Below are 19,800 nucleotides of genomic sequence, written 5' to 3'. Positions count from 1 at the left end.
CATCAAGTTGCCCAGGCAGGTCTCGAACCTGTGGGCTCAGGCAATCCACTCACCTCAGCCTCCCAAAGGTGCGGGATTACAGGCTGAGCCACCGAACCTCCCCAATATAATGACTTTAAGACATGAGTCCAGGGAGATGCAAATCAAAACCACACTGAGATACCACCTAACTCCAGTCAGAATGGCAATTATCAACAACTCAAAAAATAACAGCTGCTAGAGACAGTGTGGTGAAAAGGGAACACTTCTACACTGTTGGTGGGAGTGTAAACTAGTGCAACCTCTGTGGAAAGCAGTGTGGCGATTCCTAAAAGCTCTAAATATTAACCTTCCATATGACCCCGCAATTCCCCTACTGGGAAAATATCCTGAAGAACTCAAATCACTCTATAAAAAAGATACCTGCACATGTATGTTTATCGCAGTGTTGTTCACAATAGCAAGAACCTGGAAACAACCATGCTGCCCATCAAAAGAGGAATGGATTTTAAAAACGTGGTACATATACACGATGGAATACTACACAGCCATAAGAAAGAACAAAATCATGAATTTCGCAGCAACCTGGATGGAACTAGAGTCTATAATACTGAGTGACCTCTCACAGAAACAAAGATCCGAGTATCACATGTTCTCACTCATATAATGGACCTTGAACATCCAATGTAATACTATAAGAAAATGACTGATGGTACTGGGAAACTATGGGGGAGTGGGAGATGGGATTAACAGTAGCAAATATCTGTCTGGGGATGGGGAAACACCTCTTATCAACAGGGTGCCTGAATGAAACGTAATTGTATACCTAACCCTTAACTGTACCCCACAACATCATAATAAAAAATATTGATTAAAAAAATTAGCATATAAAAACATTTTGGCGGGTAGTCTCATTGTAACTCATTTTTCTTATTTTCCTTCTTGAGAGGTACATTTTAACTCAACATGAGAAAAACTTTGCTAAACACAAGCGTTTTCTACATATTCGTTGGGGAGTGAATTCCTGGTCACTAGAGGCACTTGTACAGCAGCCAGGTTGTGATACTGAAGACCTGGAAGGATTTCCGAGTCTCTAAGCCCCGCTGACCTTGAGCGTCTAGGACTATGGATGGGTTATACAGGCTGACCCTCCCACATCGGCTGAATCCTTTGTGCTGCACCCCCTGAGCTCAGAGCTGTGTGCCAGGCTGGGAGGTCTCTTGGCCGCCAGCCCTGGCCTGTATTACACAAAGAAGGGCAGCGCTCCAGGGCGACACACCTGTCCGTGCCTCAGGCTGGAGCGCTTGCAGCTGAGTGTGCTGCTTTGTGTCTGGTGAATTCCTAATGGATGCCATTGCACAGCTGATACCTGGGCGGCAGGCAAGTGTTTCAAATCCTTGTCTGGGTGCCTGGTTTCCAGTTTACCAGTAGAGAAGAATTATGTTACAAAATACCCATGACAGCAGGATTTTCTCCTTTAGAGTATTAACTGCTTATTGTAAATAAATCAAGCAAAGCTAAAAGACAGAAGCTGCACCCTTAGTGTTGAAGTCAGAGAAGAAAGAAGCTGGAAGATTTATTTTCCTGAGATCGCTTTTGCCCTCTGCAGCTCAAGCAGAAATTAAGGAAATGAGCCCAAGAGTTCCAGCGCCCTTAGGACTAGCTCCAAACTGTTGCTAGAAGCCAAGAGTGCAGGGTCCAGAAAGAGCCTCAGGAAGAGAGGGAACTCTATTCTGGCATATGTGAAAAGAGTTGTGCTTTAGGAAGAGCTGTGTCTTTAAACTTCATCAATTTACCAACCTTCTGATTCTGCATTCCTAAGATTTGGCAGCATGAGGCTTTTTCTGAAGAAGGTGCATGGGTGATTCACATGATACTTACTTTCAGTGACTAACACCAGGAAAAGAGGTCTTCAAGAGAAGGGACAAGTTGGGGGCTGTGGGTGTTTTTGATTCTCACAAGCCCTTTTGGTCTAAGACTCCACAGTGCCAGGCCTTGGTGGGGGAGAGTGTCAACAATGTTGCACAGACAGAAGGCAAAAGCCCCAAATGCAAGACAGAGGAGGAAGGTGCATTTGCCAAGTCATGGTGCAGGGAGCTCAGCCAACAAAGTAACAGTTGATAAGATTATATTCAGATGTGCAAAAGAGTGGCAGCTGAACTGGGTTCCTATGCCCAATGCCCTCCCACCCTCCCAAAAAAGATCAACCAGATACAGCCATTACAATGGAGAAAGGGTTAAACAGTTAAACAAGGAGGGTGGGAGAAGTCACTCAAACTGCCTCCTCAACGATGCAGAAGACAGTTTTTAAAGGGAACTTGGTGGGCAGAGGGTTAGGGGCTAGTGATTGGTTGATGATGTCACTGGGGGGTGTTGAGACTGTCTTCTAGAGGTCCTGTGAACTTCCTGGTGCTCTGGGCCTGGGTGGGAGTTCAGGTTGCCAGAGCACAAACTCAGATACTGTTCTGAGTTTTTTCAATAGATGCTGTCCGATTCCCCTGACCGGCAGGTACTACCTGCTGGTCTTATACTGTTATAGTGGCCATCCAGGAGGAAATCAAAGAGATTTGAAGTGTGGCAGGGATTCGACTCCAGGGAAGCTTGACCTTTCTAAAATGCAGAAGCCCCTTAGTGCAGAATTGTGATTGGCCTCTGGGAATGCAGCACACTCCCAGCTGAAGCCAGCAAGGAAACCCGGGTCCTCAGGTGCAAGGAACCAAATTCCGCCAATGATCTGCATGGGACTAGAGGGTGGATTGCCCCGAGTCTCGGGAGAAGAGCCCTGCTAGGCCAACACCTTAATTTCAGCCTTGGGAAACCCTAGAGAACTCGGCTGAGCCGGCCTGGACTTCTGACTTATAGACCTGCGGGATCACAAATAGGTGTTGTTTAAGCTGTTGGGTGTGTGATCACTTGTTATGCAGCAGTAGAAAACTAACATCAGCAGTTTCTGCCAGTTTCTCAATTGTAAAGTAATTCAGTTCTCTTTGGTAACTAATAAGCATTTTGTGAAGAGTGACTTTCAGAGAAGGCAAATGCCCTATTCCTCCTCAAATATTCATCTACCAGCTTAGCATCCATTGATATTTCTTGAGTTGATTGCCAAAGTAGTGATTTTCTAATGCCATCATTTCTTCTACAGTTATTAGAGGAAAAATTTTCTCACCATTTCTTTATTAATTGTTGTGTGATCTCGTGGGTGTCTTTTTGCTCAGTGGGCTAATATCTATGCATGCGGTGTGATTTTGTGAGTGTCCTTTTTGTTCCATGGGCTATGATCCATGAGTGCAATGTGATCCGATGGGTGTCCTTCTTATCTAGTGGGCTTTTACTCAATGAGTGCAGCGTGGTCCCGTGGGTGTCCTTCTCGTTCAGTGGGCTGTGATTCCACATGTTCATGCTCTTATTGTTTGTCAGGCAGGACCTCACCGTTCAGTGAGCACTACTTACCTTCTGGTGGAAAACATTAGCAAAGGATCATCTTTTCCTGACTCAGTTCTGGAATTAGCTATTTCTCAAAGTAAACCTAGCTTTCTTCAGTGGAGAATGGCACATGTTCTTCTCTAGTTACTCAAACCTTACATCTGTATTTACTTCTATACTGATCTGCCTATATTTAGAGCCAAGAGTTCATACTAATTCTCAACCAGTTCCACAGAGTTCATTATTGTTTTGCATATTTCCTTTTCTTTTTTTTTTTTTTTTTTTTTGAGTTGGAGTCTCACTCTGTCACCCAGAATGAAGTGCAGTAGTTGCTCCCTGTCACCGCAGCCTCGACCGGCTGGGCTCCTGCGATCCTTCCGCCTCAGCCTTCCAAGTAGCCGGAATTACAGGCATGCGCTACCACGCCCGGCTGATTTTTTGATTTATTGTAGAGATGAGGTCTCGCTGCCCAGGTGGATCTCGAACCCATGGGCTCAGGCAATCCACTCACCTCAGCCTCCCAAAGGCACGGGATGACAGGCGGAGCCACCGAGCCCGGTGCATATTTTCATAATTATAACATTCTCTTACAGTGAGAAATCTGACTCTGGGTGGCTAATTTGTAGAACCCAGTGGAAAATGAAACACGGGATCTTTGCTCAAATAGTAGCAGGAACAAAGTACAGTTAAAGGTACTAAAATATAAAGCGTTTCCCCTTTTTCTGTTATCTTTCTTTCAAGTTGTTATATTGGCTTTTGTTTATTATTTAATGTCATTTTAAGGAAAAATTAAAACTTTAAATTATTAGCATGAGTTATACTGTTTGTCTTTATATTGTGCAATACTGCTCAAATAGTAGCAGGAACAAAGTACAGTTAAAGGTACTAAAATATAAAGCATTTCCCCTTTTTCTGTTATCTTTCTTTCAAGTTGTTATATTGGCTTTTGTTTATTATTTAATGTCATTTTAAGGAAAAATTAAAACTTTAAATTATTAGCATGAGTTATACTGTTTGTCTTTATATTGTGCAATACTGCTCAAATAGTAGCAGGAATAAAGTACAGTTAAAGGTACTAAAATATAAAGCGTTTCCCCTTTTTCTGTTATCTTTCTTTCAAGTTGTTATATTGGCTTTTGTTTATTATTTAATGTCATTTTAAGGAAAAATTAAAACTTTAAATTATTAGCACGAGTTATACTGTTTGTCTTTATATTGTGCAATACCAGCTTTAAATGCAAATATAATAGCATTTAAAGACCAGGCATGGTGACTCACACTTGTAATCCCAGTGTTTTGGGAGGCTAAGGCAGAAGGAACTCTGGAGGCCAGGAGTTCAAGGCCAATCCAGGCAACACAGTGAAAACACATCTCTACAAAAAAAAAAAAAGTAAAAATTAGTTAAGCTTGATGGTATGCACCTGTGGTCCCAGCTATTTGGGAGGCTGAAACGGGATGGTCACCTGAGCTGCAGTGAGCTACAGACACACCACTGCACTCCAACCTGGGCAACAGAGAAATACTCAATCTCTACAAAATAATTACGATAAAATATTTTTTTAAAAATTGTTTAGGGGCAGTGTCTCACTCTGTCACCCATGCTGGAGTACAGTGGCATGATCATAGCTCACAGCAGCATCAGACTCATGGCTTCAGGCAATTCTCTAACCTTAGACTCCCAAGTAGCTGGAACTACAGGCACGTACCACCACACCCACTGATAGGAGAGTTAAAAAGCATTTAACTCATATGCAGAATCACCAGCCTTACACAACTCGTGTTTTGGAGCTCATGCATACATATGTATGTTGTTCATAACAGAACAGTGGAAACACTGCAGAAAACTAACTCAGAAGTGTTGACTTCACCTCCTGGCATGCACAGCTTACCTGCATGCTCTGCTTTGGACTCGCTGATGGAAGCAGATGCACTGAAAGGAAAAGACCTGTGGTTTGCCCTGTTTCTGCCTCTCTTCTATGTCACGTTCCATGGAGGTGGTGTCTAGTAATAGAAGCAGCACAGCAGGGGCTCACGGGGTCCAGTTAGGCCCACCCCAGCCATCTCCCCATCTTAGCATCACCTGCTCTGTGACATTAACTGCATCTGCAGAATGGCTTTGACTATACACTGTGATGTGGTCATGCTGGTGCTATCTTATCACAGTTACAGGCTCTGCCTACACTCGAGGGAGGGAGATTACACAGGGCAAGGGTCATTGGAGATTATCTTAGAATCCTGCCTACTCCATTTACCTTGGCACAGAGGACAGCTGGTATCGTGGCCCCCCATGGGCGTGATGCTAAAGAGGCAAATGTCCCCCGGCCACATCAACAAGGGCCCAGCAAACCCTTTCAGTCGTGTCAGGCAATTTGAGTTCCTTCCCAGGGACAGCAAGTGTCAACTGTATGAGGCACAATTTCCATGTCAAAGTACAGAGAGCACAGATGCTAAGTCATGGTGCTGGGGAAGCTGCCAGCACTTGCAGATGCAGCTGAAAATGCTTGCCTTAGATGAAACAAAACAGAGTCCGGGGGCCAAGAGAATAAACACATACAGAAACAAACAGACTACTGAGAAAAATGTGCCTGAGTATGAATCAGATGATGTCAGGAGATGCTGTGTGAGTTGCCTGGGTTACAGATGAATACCAAAGTAAGTTCTGATCAAAAACGTTCATAATATAGTCTCTCAAATATTGAGCATCCAAGCAGGGGTAAGGTAACGTGTCAGACGACACTGGGTAGAGCAGTGTTCCTCAAAGTCCACATCCACTCAGAACCTCAGAATGTTGTGGCAGAACTGACTCCGGCAGTTGAGAAACGAGCGGCACTCCCAGAATATGATAACACAAGTTTATTTACGCCGGCGGGCCCAGGAGGCTCATGCCTAAGTCCTGGGGCCCTGTCTTCTTGTGACATTTGCCTTATATCAGGTTTATGTTTCCGCGTACGTGCAGTTTACACTTTTGTGTGCCTGCAGTATAGCTCAAGTGATAGCGGGGGCTTAAGCAAGCTATTTACAGAAGTGGATAGTGTGAGGAGAAGAAAATGGTTAGGCAGGGACCCCTTCCTCCTGACCATTGTTATGGCCCTTTTGGCTGACTCCAGATGGCTTGCCAGTTCATTCCCTCCTCTTCTAGTGCCTAGGAAAATCTTTTACTAGGGTTGGTCAGGCTGGTTACCTTTTTTAGGGGTACATATTGAGTTGCCAAAAGTTGTAGTTGACAGCTTCTAAACGGGAACTTATGAAAGGGGTGAGGTTTAAGATACAGGGGCCAAATATGAGCGCTAAAAGAAATATAAAGAGGGGAACTGCTAGTGAAAGGAGTCAGGAAGCCCAATTCCAAATGTTGTTCCATTGGCTCCAAGAATTTGCTAATTCCTGTCTTCTGCGCGTTATCCGTTCTTGTAATTGTCGGGCCATGTCTCTGATTATGCCTGACTGGTTTACACAGAAACAACATTCTTCATTTAGGAAAAGGCACAGTCCTCCTTTCTCAGTGGTGAGTAGGTCTAGTTCCCTTCAATTTTGTAGGACTACTGCTGCCAAGGAATCCAGTTGGTCCTGCACGGCCACTCTGGATTTTGCTACTTGTTCTATGTCATCTGTGAAATCTGCAGTCAGTTTGGCTTGATAAAAGGCTGATGAGGCAACTCTCCCTATGCCAGTGCCTATTCCTGCAGGGATTACCAGTCCTATTAACAGGGTTAAGAACATGACAGCTCTCTTTAATACTATGTAGGCCATTAAAGATATGGGAAGGGACTAGTTGTTAGGTAATATGTCCAGCTGGGGGGTGAGAAAAGCCAGGGTGCAGACTCCTGACCATTTGGCTGTTAAACGTTGATAGGCATACATGCTGCATACAAGGAAAGTTCCTGGTCTGATTCCAGCATCAAGGTTTGTCAGAAAGACAGCTTTCCTCTGCCTTGCAGTTGTGGATTTGGAGGCACTGGTCAGAAGTTAACTTTCCTACAGACTGGATTCCTCCCTAATTACTGTAACAGATAGGTGCTGTCTGGGACAGTTCTATATAAACTGGTATGGGAGTTGTGACCAGAGAGCCAGAGGCATAGCCTGGCTTGGATACATTATGGGGGGTTCACAGGGGTTACCATATATCGGAGGGGATCAGGGGACAGGCAGAGCCAACAATCCCTCGCAAGTTGGGGGTTAGTAGCATTTAAGAGCCGATGGGTTACAGTAAACAATTGGTCTAACCGGGGATCTAGGTCTAGTGCTTTTCTTTTTGGTAGTACAAATGTAGCGGGAATCTCTGCAGAGAGAGAGACTGGACACCAAGACCACTTTGCCAGGAAACAGCGTTTATTCATGCTGGCACCGGCTCAGTGGATTCGCATCCAAAGGCTGAGCCCCGAGTGCAGGGGGGTATTGCCTTTTATACAGTTTTAGCTTCCTTGTCCCCCAATAAGGCTTACTTATTAGTAACATAATGACTAATTGGGTATTTCATAGCTCAAGTTTACAGCAGAGTTATTCTTGCGCATTACAGATTGGAGCCACATTTCTTTCTAACATGTATCATCTAAGAAAGTTTTTATCTTATGGTAGAAGAACTCTTTCACTATTCTGGGAAGGTTTTTATCTTATAAGACTTGGGGGAAGGGCTCCCTGCCTCACAAGCGGTGGCCTTGTTTCAGGTTTAGGAGGTGTAGGAGCTATCTTTGCTATGAAGTCATTAATTACCTTTTTTATTAGTTCTTTCTGGGCCTGATCTTGTATGCCTCCCCCATCAGATGAGCCCCATTGAGGCAGTTTTGTCCAGCATTCATGTCCGGGGCCTCCCATGCATATAATTCTGGCTACATTTTTCTGGGGTATCCAAGCTGTTCAATATTCTTTATCGCCCCAGGTACAGCTTTTTACCATCTGTCCAGACCAACACCTGGTATGAGTGTGCCACAAACAGAAGTGGTTTATTAACTGGTTTCCCTTGCATTTGTTTTAATAAATATGATACAGTAAGGGTTTATGGCTTAAGGCATTGATTGCATGGTTCTGCCAGGACCACAGGAAAGAAATGGACAGTAAGGGTGCGCAAACCTATAATAATAGGCTGAGTAACCATTACTGTAGGAGTTTCAGGTGCCGGACAATTATAGGAGGTAGCTGATGAGAGTCAGACTTCCAATTGTGATGAGATAGGTGACGGCTAGTAGATTTTATGGCCTAGATGCCAGTCTTGGGGTGCAGTTGAAGCAAGCCCTATGGCAAAATGCATAGCAAGAATGCAAAGCAAGGAGAGGGGCCAAGGGTGACAGGGGTTCAAATATGGCAACTCGGTAGCCTTTGGTTTCATATATAGCAACTCACTGGTCCTCAGACTTCCACCGTGCATGGAGCTACCAGCCTCCGATTATGTGGTGGCAGCAAGGCTGTAGAGCTTCTTGTTTTTCACTTTCAGCCAGAGCCAGAGAGGGTCATCAGGAATGATGTGACTGGTCCACCCTTGGTGGAAAGCAGGTTTTGCTCTGGAGTGGTGGATCCACAGCTTCTGATCTGCAACTCTGAGGGCTGTAGGGATGGTTAATATAATTTGATGAGTGCCCATCCACATGGCTTGTAAATGTTCGTGCTTTCAGGTTTTGACCCAAACCCATTGTCTGGGTGAAAAGGCATGGACATGAGTACTAATGGAGACAGAGATTCTTTCTAATATTGTGGAGTTCAAGTCCTTGAGGACCTTCCCTAGTTGGATAACCTGTTTCTCAAGCATGGTTTCTCCTAGCCGGTTTATATTGCCTCGGATGTCTTTGATGAGAGGAGGTGGCCTGCATACATGATTTCAAAATGGGACAGGCCATGGCAGCCTAGAGTGCATCTTATTCTAAGAAGAGCAAGGGGTAAAAGTTGAGTCGAAGGCAGTCCTGTCTCCTGACACATTTTCCCTAGGGTGGTTTTAAGGGTTCTTTTCATTCTTTCTACTTTTCTGGAGTTTTGAGGATGATATGCTGCATGCAAGTTCCATTTTGTTCCCAGTTGTGTAGACAAGTTTTGTGTTATCTCTACCACAAATGCTGGCCCATTGTCAGAACCTATGGAGAGGGGCAGCACGAATAGGGGAACAATATCCTTGAGCAACCCTTTGGTCACTTTGTGGGCCTTCTCTGTCCATGTTGGGTATGCGAATGCATTGCCTCCATGGACTTGTATAGCTCCTCTCTGATGAGCCCAGCAGTGTATAACAGTTACCTTTTCAGGGCCCCATAATAGCTTCTAACAGTTGAAGGATTTCTTCTTTATTTTAATTTCTTTTCTTCCCATGATAAGTAGTCCTCTTTCTTTATAAATTGCTCTGTGTACATGGACAGTAGCAAAGACATATTTAGAGTTGGTAAATATATTGACTCTCCTTTGCTTAGTCGGAGGGCTCTAATGAGGGCCCATAATTCTGCCCTTTGGGCAGACCAGTGCCCAGAAAGGGGTCCTGATTCCAAAACTTCATTCATTGTTGTAACTGCATACCCTGTCACCAGTCTCCAACTGACCAAAGGGCTCCGTCACCCCATTCCCCTTTTGCAGGTCTGCAGGTAGTTACTTCCATTGGTGAATAATTCTAAGTCGGCCTGCTGTAGTGGGGTGTCTTTCAAGTCCGGTTGAGAAGGATACACTTCATCTGGTATTTCTTCGCAATGGTGGGTTGGGCGACCCTCCTCTTCTGGTAAATAGGTAGCCAGGTTTAAGGTCCGGATGTTTTCTACCATTATTCTTGGGTTTTGGCATAGTAGAGCTTGATATTGAGTGACCTGTTCATTGGCGAGCCATTGGCTGGCTGGTCCAGTCAGGAGAGTTATGACTTGGTGAGGAGCTTTCACATGTAGGGTTTTCCCCAGAATCAGCTTGTCAGCCTCTTTGACAAGGAGGACTGTGGCTGCTAAAGCTCAGAGGCAGCCAGATGAAACGATGTCTAACCTTTTAGGTAGGTAGGTGACTGGCCTCTGCCAAGGGCCCAGTGCTTGAATCAGCACCCCCAGTGCTACCTGGTCCTTTTCACAGACAAATAATTGGAAAGACTTCTCGATGTCAGCCAGGCTGAGGGTGGGAGCTGTAGCCAGAGCCCCTTTGATTTCTTGGAATGCTTGCTCTTCTTTATCTCCCCATTTAATTGACTCTGTCCCGGGACCTGCTGTGGCTTGGTAGAGAGGCTTGGCGAGTTTGGAAAAGCCTGGGATCCAGAGGTGGCAATAGCTAGCTGCCCTGAGAAACTCTCATATTTGTTTCCTGGTCTTGGGCCTGCCTGGACATGTTTAAGACAACGGCTTTCCTTTCTTTCCCTAAATACCTCTGTCCCTTCCTAATCTTAAATCCTAAATAGGTGACCTCCTCCTGACATATTTGGGTCTTTTTCTGAGACGCCTTATATCCTCAATCCTGAAGGAATCGTCCCTTCTATCCAAGCCTTCTGGCTGGGAGCTGCTAGCAAGAGGTTGTCAACATACTGAAGAATAATGCAGTCAGGTGGCTTGCAATGTTTTAGGTCGCGAGCCAGTGCCTCCCCAAATATGGTGGAGGAATTTTTGAACGCTTGTGGTGGACGAGTCCAAGTTAATTGACTCTTTTCCCCCCACATGGTGGGGTCTTCCCATTCAAAGGCAAACAACTCTGGGCTGCAGCCCGCTAGTGGGAGGGGGAAGAATGCGTCCTTCAGGTCCTGGCAGGTAAAGTGAGAGGCTTGAGATGGGATGAGGCTGAGGAGGGTGTACGGATTTGGAGCTACCGGATGAAGAGTGACTGTAGCTTCATTAATTGCTCTCAGGTCCTGAACAGGTCCATAAGACTATGGAATTTGGCTTCACTGGTAGGAGGGGAGTGTTCCAAGGCAACTGTATCTCTATTATTATCCTCACCTTTTGTAACTGCGGGATGTGATGCGCTATTCCTTTACCTTTATGCCATAATCTATGGAGAAACCTGAGTGAAAACTGCGCAGCATGTAGGAGAGGGCAGTAGATGGGGCTTTAGATTGGGAGGTCCCCATTTTATATATGTCCTAACCCGTGAACAGAGACGCAATAGGAGGGGTGTGCGAGTAAAATCGGACCTCACTCAGGTGCCGGCCTGGTGGCTTCCTCGTGAAATCTTAAGGACGTCTAGGCATAGGAGTACCGTCTAAACCCCACGCCTGGTCCAAGTCCGTGAGGACAACGAATCTCTACTAACCCCTCGCGACAGCACCGTACTGCGGGTTGGGGCCCACTCAGACTCCGTAGCCTGAAGGCCGCGGGGCCACATACGCGTTCACGGCGCTTTCTCGCAGCACAGCCCGGCCGCCTCAGCGAAGGGAATTTGAGCCCCCGCAACCCAGACCAGGCCCACCACGGGGCTGGGACCACCTTCGCGGTGGGAGGTCGTCACAGTAACACAGGCGAGGGCCCGCTCAGATCCCGCGATAGCCGTCTTGGGACCACCATTCACTCACTCGTTCATGCACTTCAGTCCCAGGTTCAAACATTTCCGTGGTAAATCCCATCTGTCTTTAAGAGGTAACAGAGGACCGAAATGCCCAAAGGTGATCAATCCCTTGTGGACTTCTGGTTCCGGTTTTTCCTGAACTGACCACCCCAGGGTTTCTTACCTAAGACGTCTTCCAGAAGTGTTCGTCCTCACCTTTCCTGGGGACAGCACGGCCTCGCCGGAGCCAGAGGGGCCGCCCACCCGTGAGGGGCGGGGGACCCGGAAGAGCGTGGGGTGCGCACTTCCCTGTTCCGCCCCGGCCGTCGTCCCTCCGAGTCCGCGGGCCGGGGGGGCCTAAACAGGCCTCGGCGGTCGATCTCACTGGGGCCTCCGAAATGCCCCGGCCAGCCGGGCTCGGTGGCTCAGCCTGTCATCCCGCGCCTTTGGGAGGCTGAGGTGAGTGGATGGCCTGAGCCCGCGGGTTCGCGACCCGCCTGGGCAGCGAGACCTCATCTCTACAATAAATCAAAAAATCAGCCGGGCGTGGTAGCGCGCGCCTGTAGTTCCGGCTCCTCGGAAGGCGGAGGCGGAAGGATCGCCGGAGCCCGGCAGGCGAGGCTGCGGTGGCCAGAGCGGCCACTGCACTCCAGTCTGGGCGACAGAGTGAGACTCCAACTCAAAAAAAAAAAGGAAAGAAATGTCCCGGCCAAACTGACTCCCGCAGTGGAGGAAAGAGCGGCACTCCCGGAATATGAGGAGAAGGCAAGTGTAGTTACGCCAGGGGGCTCATGCCTGAGTCCTGGGCCCGGTCTTCTGTGACATTGGCCTCATATCAGGTTTACGTTTCCGCGTACGTGCAGTTTGCCAGGCTCGGGTGGTAGCGGGGGCTTAAGCAAGCTGTTTACAGAAACGGATATTGCGAGGAGAAGAAAATGGTTAGGCAGGGACCCCCTTCCTCCCGACCGTTGTTATGGCCCTTTTGGCTCCCTCCAGGTGGCGCGCCAGTGCAATGTGACCTTATTTGAAAACAGGACCTTTGCAGATGTAGTCAGTCAAATTCAGATGAGGGCATACTGGATGGGGGGGGTCATCGATTCAATGGCTTGTGTCCTCGTAAGGTCAAGTGAAGGCAGAGGCAGAACTCAAGTGAGGCGGCTGCAGGGCGAGGGCCCCCGAGGTCTGTGGGGACCACCAGAAACAGGGAGGGGCACAGGAGGGTCCTCCCCAGAGCCTCAGAGGGAGCATGGCCCTGCCGACACCTTAACTTGGATTTCTGCCCTCCAAAACGTGAAGGGATAAATCGTTTAGGTTCGACATTTGCTACGGCAGCCCTGGGAAAACTGATACAGACACCAAGGAAGAATTTAAAACTAGAATAATCAGAATATTGTTGTTCATAGGAGGAGAGCAAAGTTATGAGTTCTGCTTATCAGTAAATATAGAGGAGCCATTGTTTCTCTTTAACCTTCAAGGTTATTCCAAGGTTAAACCACGGGGGTACAATTTCCTACAATCAGGACAACTCAGGGCTCCTGGGAGGCTGGCTCAGGCTGTCTTTGCCCCTGCTTCCCACCTAAGCCACCTGCATCTCTTGGCTCATGGACAGCAGTGTCATGACTGTCCTGCTGTGCTCACCACTTCCCTGGCCTTCCAAATGCCATGTCCTGGCAAAAAGAAGGTCGTGGCCTATTGCCTCTGGGCACGCCCCATCCCACTCACACTCAGGAGGAGCTGCTGGCACAGAGGCACCCATTCTAGGTGGAATGAACAGGAGTGAAGGAAGAGCACAGGAGCAGCCCTGCAGTCTGCCATGGCCCTCACTGTCAGATCAAATGAAATAGGAGTACACACGCGGTGATGACATCCTCCACATAGCATCCCTGACCAAATGATGGGCTGTTATCCATAAGTGCAGTGTGGTATATAGTTCCAATTTAAGAATCGCATACAGTATTTGCAATTTCTGATGTGCTGCTGAGTCCTTTGTAGAGTTACTTCAGATTATTTGAGTAGGTATCGTGGGTTATAACAAATAAGAGATCCAGTTTCAGTTTTTTTTCATCTGTAAAACTGAATTTCATCCATCCATCCATCCAACAAACATCACTGAGGCACTGGGAGTATACAGCAGTGAACAAAACACACAAAAAAATCTCTTCTCCATTAGAGCTTACATTCTAGTGGGTAGAAACAGAGAAAACAACAACAAAGTATTAAAGATATAATACTTGGATAAACAAATACTATGGAGGAAAAGAGCACAGAAGGGCAGGAGGGAGTGTCAGAGGAGATGGATTAATTTTAAGTGGGGTGAAAGAGAAATGCCTCAGAGAAAATTAAAAATGAGCAAAAAGATGAAACATCCACCAGAGAAGCATCCCAGTGTCTGAGGGCAAGCACCCCAAGCATGAGAACAGCAGGGCACAAGCCCTGGGCATGGCACAGCGGTGAGACCAAGTCACCCATCTTGGGTCACTTTTTAATAACAGCCACAGTCTGGGTCCCCATCAGCTCTCCCTGACTCATCTAGGGGCTTTTTTCCAACAAACCTTGAAAGCAGCACCATCAAGTTTTAAGGGTGTAAAATTTGCATGAAATTCTTGGGAAACATCCTACTGACAATGAGGGGGGAAATGAGCTGGGTATAATTTAAATTGAAATGTCATCAATTTCCACTGCATTATAAATTCAGAATATTTGTTTTATAAAGCAGAAAGTTTCATTAAGTGAGAATAATTTCAAGTAAAAGTGTTTATTTGATTTGGCTTTCCCAGTGGATGTTTGAAATAACCAGTGAAGTTAAGCCCTTATTTTTTTAAAATCCTTAATACTTCTGAGTGTAAAAGTGCCTTTCCTATTGTAGAAAATTTTAAAAAAAGTAAAAGAATAACAAAAATAAAATTAGCTTAGTACTGTATGACAGGAAAAAATATTTGTATCTTTCTAGATAAAATTTCCTTTTATTTAGAAGCTTCATTGTTTTATAATGAAAATATCTTGTTTTAATTTGCATTTTTGATTACTAGTATGAACAATTCTTCAAGTCTTTTTTTTTTTTTTTTTAAACAAGTCAAATTTATTAGAGTTGTCCACAGTCAGCAATGGTGATCTTCTTGCTGGTCTTGCCATTCTTGGACCCAAAGCCCTCCATGGCTTATACAACATTCATGTCCTCTTTCACCTTGCCAAAAACCACATGCTTGCCATCCAACCATTCAGTCTTAGTAGTGCAGATGAAAAACTGGAAACCATTTGTGTTGGGTCCAGCATTTGCCATGGACAAGATGCCAGGACCTGTATGCTTCAAGATGAAGTTCTCATCATCAAATTTCTCCCCATAGATGGACTTGCCGCCAGTGCCGTTATGGCGTGTAAAGTCACCACCCTGGCACATAAACTCTGGAATAATTCTGTGAAAGCAGGAACCCTTATAACCGAATCCTTTCTCTCCAGTGCTCAGAGCACAAAAGTTTTCTGCTGTCTTTGGAACTTTGTCTGCAAACAGCTCGAAGGAGACGTGGCCCAAGGGCTCGCCGTTGATGGCGATGTCGAAGAACACGGTGGGGATGACCATGGCTGATGGGAAAAGGCTCAAGGCGGCGGCGTCTGCAAAGCCTCAAGTCATTTAATGGTCAACTTTCATTGACCAACTTTTGGCACCTTAGATTTTTCTTATTGATTTGATAAACTTTTTTATTATAAGAAAAATACCAATCTATTTCCTGTCACATTTATATCAAATTTTTTTCCAAGTTTATCTCCTATAGTTTTTGCATATTTTTATGTTCAGAGTTTACAATTTTATAGTCATACATATTCATTTTTAATGCTAAAACATGCTTATTTCCAACAATCTTCATTATTGAGGGTCCTTCCAAATAATACTGGAAATTCTTTTCCACAGGAGTCTAACTCCATAACATACAGTTAAAACCCACAACAATGCGGCAAGCAGGGTCTATGTTTTTAGTCAAGTAAAGTGCAGTGTTAATGCAAGGCTGTTGAAGTGATGGCAGCAGGCCTGAGCAGCTGGGCATTGTGGGGTGTGGTTGGGAGAACCAAGTCCTTCTGGGTCCCAGTTGTGGTCTGGCATCATCTAGTCACATTTGCCAGATCTCAAACATCAGTGGGGCAAGGGATGAGAGGAGTCCTGCAACCCCTGGGATTCGCAGGACAGCAACAGTGATTCCAGAATCTCTAGTGCCCGACTTTTCCAGTCCCCTCTTGGACAATGGTGGGGGGAGTACTTGGGACACGAGACCCCCTCCCTGCCTCCCTGGTCCTTCCTTCTGGCCCAGCCTCCCGCCTCCTCCTCCTGGTTACTCCCCTTCCTTGCTCTTGGTAAGGTGAGTCTCCTATGTACTCATAGAAGAGTTGCCTTAATACACACCTTAGATTTTCTCGGTAGGGGACAGTTGACAACTGCTGCGACTTCATGTCCAGTTATTTGGGACAAAATAGTGAACACATTTTAGAAGATTTATTGTATTTGTTAGAATGGTGAGAAGGAGGTCCCTGAGGCCTGCAGAATTCTCATTACTTAAGATGCAAATATTGAAAATAATCAGGAATAATTAGGGAGTTGCTTTTTAAATACAACATTTCTTCATATCACCTTTTTATTTTTTGAGTCAGAGTCTCACTCCATTGCCCAGGCTGGAGTGCAGTGGCATGCCCACAGCCACCCCAGTGTCAACCTGCAGAGCTCAGGCGATCCTTCCACCTCAGCCTTCCAAGCAGCAAGAACTACAGGCACACACTACCGTGTCTGGCTAATTTTTTGTAAAGATGAGGTCTCATGAAGTTGCCTGGGGTGGTCTTGAACCCATGGGCTCAGCAATCCCCTCACCTCAGCCTCCCAAAGTGCTGGGATTACGGGCTTGAGCCACTGCTCCTGCCTACTCTAAAATTTTTGAATATTGGATATTAACTTCGAATCATGGGTCACACAAGTGATGGGAGAGCTGGGGTTTCAATCGGGAGAAGATGGGGCAACTCGGAGGTCCACAGCGGCAGCAAGAGGTCACCTTCCTAGGGCTGAGGGGCAAGTGCTATCTCCGCATCCCAAAAGCCTTGTCTTACATCTGATCAGGGCGGAACCAAGGTGGAGGCTGCCTGACAAACTCTGGGACCAGAGGAAATGGGACGTTGGAGACACCACCCAAGAGCAAGAGAGAAACGCTGGGCTCTCCCCTTTCTGCAGCCCTTCATTCTGCCCGCACCTCCCACTGGGCAATCCCAGGCACGTGGCAAGGGATCCTGGGATTTAGGGGTGGCCCCACCATTCAGGATTAAAGAAGGACCTGAGAGCCATTGGGCAGATGGCCAGCAGAGGCAGGATAAGGGGCTGTAGCTGTGTTAGGACAGGCATTTACTTCTGGGGCATGGGAGAGGTAAGGGTCCTCAACCATATTGATAACCCTGTTCCTGAATAATTTAAGAGGCTTGGTGCCCATATGACAAACGTGAGCACATGTGGCATGTGCAAGGTTGGTGGCCAGACACTGGCCTGTTCTCCATATACCTGGCATAGTTCATAAGAAATTATCACTGAAGAAACGTTCCAGATGAACAGCAACAGTAAGCCCTTTTGTCAGACTCATCCCTGCTTTCCACCTCTCTCTCCATGAACGGTGTCACCTTCATAGGGTTTGCACACTGGCGTGATGGTGTAGGGGAACCCAAAAAACCCGGAATCACCTTTTGGAGGAGAGGTCCCTTGTAGTCCAGGCTTCCCCACTGGTGAGTGTTGTAGGAATCCATCGGCATCCACATACCAGCTAGTGTTGTGAGCAGCTGTGTTTCCACACTTCTGAGTGTTCAACAGTTTTTGACCAAAAATAGTATGACCCCAGTGCCCCACCCTCCCTAGTCACCCCATCTCAACCTGAGTGCCTTTTTGCTTCCTGGATGAAAAAAGTCCTCAGAGGGAAATGCCTTGCCAATGTCGAAGAGGTGAAATCAAAAACAGAAGCACCGAAAGGCATCAAAATGGACAAGTTCAAAAACAGTTTGGAGCAGTGGAGAAAGCGTCTCAATGGGGTATTGCATCAAATGGAGAGGACGTTGAAGGTGACTGAAGTGTAAACACGTAAGAATACATAATTTTTAACAAATAAATTCCAGGTTTTTGGGTCCCCTTGTATTAAAGGCATGATAAGAGAACAAGACAGAAAAAGTCAAGAAAGGCAAAGAAAGTGGGTGACAGACCAGCACTGGAGGAAGAGGATGGCCATCGCTGCGCCCTCCCCACGCCTGTCTGCCTGTGAGCCTCTGTTACAGTCGCCACTCCCTGCCTGGGTGGCCTTGGTAAGTGCCCCCACATCCTCTTCTGTAAATGTGGATGAAACAATGATAAGAGTACCCCCCTCAAGTGTTGTTTTGAGGGTTCGATAATTTTATCCACACAAAAATCCCTCAAATTGTGTGGGCACACAGTAAACTCTCAATACATATTGGTTATTATTTTTTAATTCTTTTTATCTTTGCATCCTCAGTATTAGAGTTTCTAATGTTTAAAAAACATTTACTCAGATCAAACAAGTGAAAGTAACAATTGCATTTGCTTATTTGAGCCATGCTTTCTGTGATAGCCCTACCTGATTGAACACACTCTCTAGATACAACACTGCTTGGATTCTGGGCCAGGCTCAGTACAGTTTCAGATAATCTTGACTAAAATAGGACCCGGGCGGAGAGAATCACGCTTCAGTGAAGAAAGAGAAGCTGCCAGGTGATCTCACCATGAGATTCAGCTTCAATATTCCGCGTCAAAGGGATAGTTGTCCAGGTGGGATGAGCTGCAGAACAAATAAGCATCAGGGTTTCCACAGCAGCAGCAACTCTGGCTGAAAAGGCATCCTCCAGAGAACTCTGTGGTCTCTGAGCCCTCTCAGGTCCCCTCCCCCAAGACTTTGTAGGAATGCAGGAAGGGTGTGCATACCTCGACCTCGCCTTCAATTAGCATGAGGCCCTGCTGGTAAGGAAGGCAGACAAGGAGTGGCCAGAGTACCAAATAAATAGGTGACCACAGCCCAGGGTAAGCCTGGTGCCATGCTAGATGCCTGTGAGGATTGTCTCAACCTGCCTCACAAGGTTGTGAGGTGGGAAATCACAGGAGAATCGACGGTCTGGAAGATGGTTACTAAATGAGTTAATAACACAGGCAGAAGGCTCCGGACACTGGCACAGTCAACGGATGTTAGCTGCAATCAGCATCATCTCTCCTTTGCAAATAAAGAAACTTCCTGTCCTGCGAAAGACAGTAAGTTTCCCCAAGGACACAGAGCTCATCAGGAAGGGGTGAGCTGGATCTAAAGCCAGGTAGATTCCCTCCTGAGCCCACCCATTCATGGTCACCCCTGGAGTGACATTCCCCAGAGGAGAAGCAGCTTAGTTTGGGAGAGAGTCCCATACTGTGCTTGCCATTCCCTTTTATTCTAAGTAGCTGCTGCTTTGTTGACCTTGGATAAAAGCAAACCACTGTAAGGTGAGGCAAGACTGTCCTGGTATACTAAGTGGAGGCAACACGGATATGGAACATCATGATATGGATATTTCCAGGCATGCTGGAGATAGTAAAACCATTTTTTAAAAGGGAAAAGCCATGTTTTGTCTTTAAAAATATCAGAAGAAATTCAAACTACCACTGAATTATGAACCTGGCAGTAATAAATGCCAAAAGTCACCTTCCCAAAGACAACTATCTGTGATATCTTTAGATTCATTCATCAGAAGATATTGATGGGAAAGAGATCATTTAGAATGATCACCCAGCCAGAGTGAGCATTTTTTCTCAAATACTTATAAGAGTTTAAATAATTTAAGGTAAAGTTACTCCCACCTCCTTTAGAGGCATTTGATTAAGAATGCCAGGAACAAGCCAGGCTCGGTGGCTCAGCCTATAATCCTGCGCTTTTGGGAGGCTGAGGTGAGTGGACTGCCTGAGCCCGTGGGTTCGAGACCCTCCTGGGCAACTTGGCA

The 19,800-nt window shown here is 46.2% G+C and overlaps 1 protein-coding gene and 1 pseudogene across 3 annotated transcripts in view; both read right to left on the bottom strand.

The window, feature by feature from the left end:
* Nucleotides 1-14,884: 14,884 nt before the first annotated feature.
* LOC103252300 lies at nt 14,885-15,427 on the bottom strand (annotated as a pseudogene). Its single transcript, XR_002481507.1, has one exon. The product of XR_002481507.1 is annotated as a peptidyl-prolyl cis-trans isomerase A pseudogene (transcript).
* A 2,845-nt stretch (nt 15,428-18,272) lies between these two features.
* AKR1B10 (aldo-keto reductase family 1 member B10) overlaps nt 18,273-19,800 on the bottom strand; it is a 12,916-nt gene continuing 11,388 nt past the window's right edge. For both annotated transcript variants that reach the window (XM_008050929.1, XM_008050930.1), the window contains one exon: nt 18,273-18,617. In XM_008050929.1, coding sequence (XP_008049120.1) covers nt 18,575-18,617 — 43 coding nt within the window. In that variant the 3' untranslated portion in view covers nt 18,273-18,574. The remainder of the gene's footprint in view (nt 18,618-19,800) is intronic.

Source organism: Carlito syrichta, unplaced genomic scaffold, assembly GCF_000164805.1.
Source record: "Carlito syrichta isolate Samal-C Ts95f unplaced genomic scaffold, Tarsius_syrichta-2.0.1 Scaffold154383, whole genome shotgun sequence".
Taxonomy (NCBI): Eukaryota; Metazoa; Chordata; class Mammalia; order Primates; family Tarsiidae; genus Carlito; species Carlito syrichta.
The sequence above is the reverse complement of the archived record's forward strand: the minus strand, read 5'-3'. Positions and strand labels throughout refer to the sequence as shown.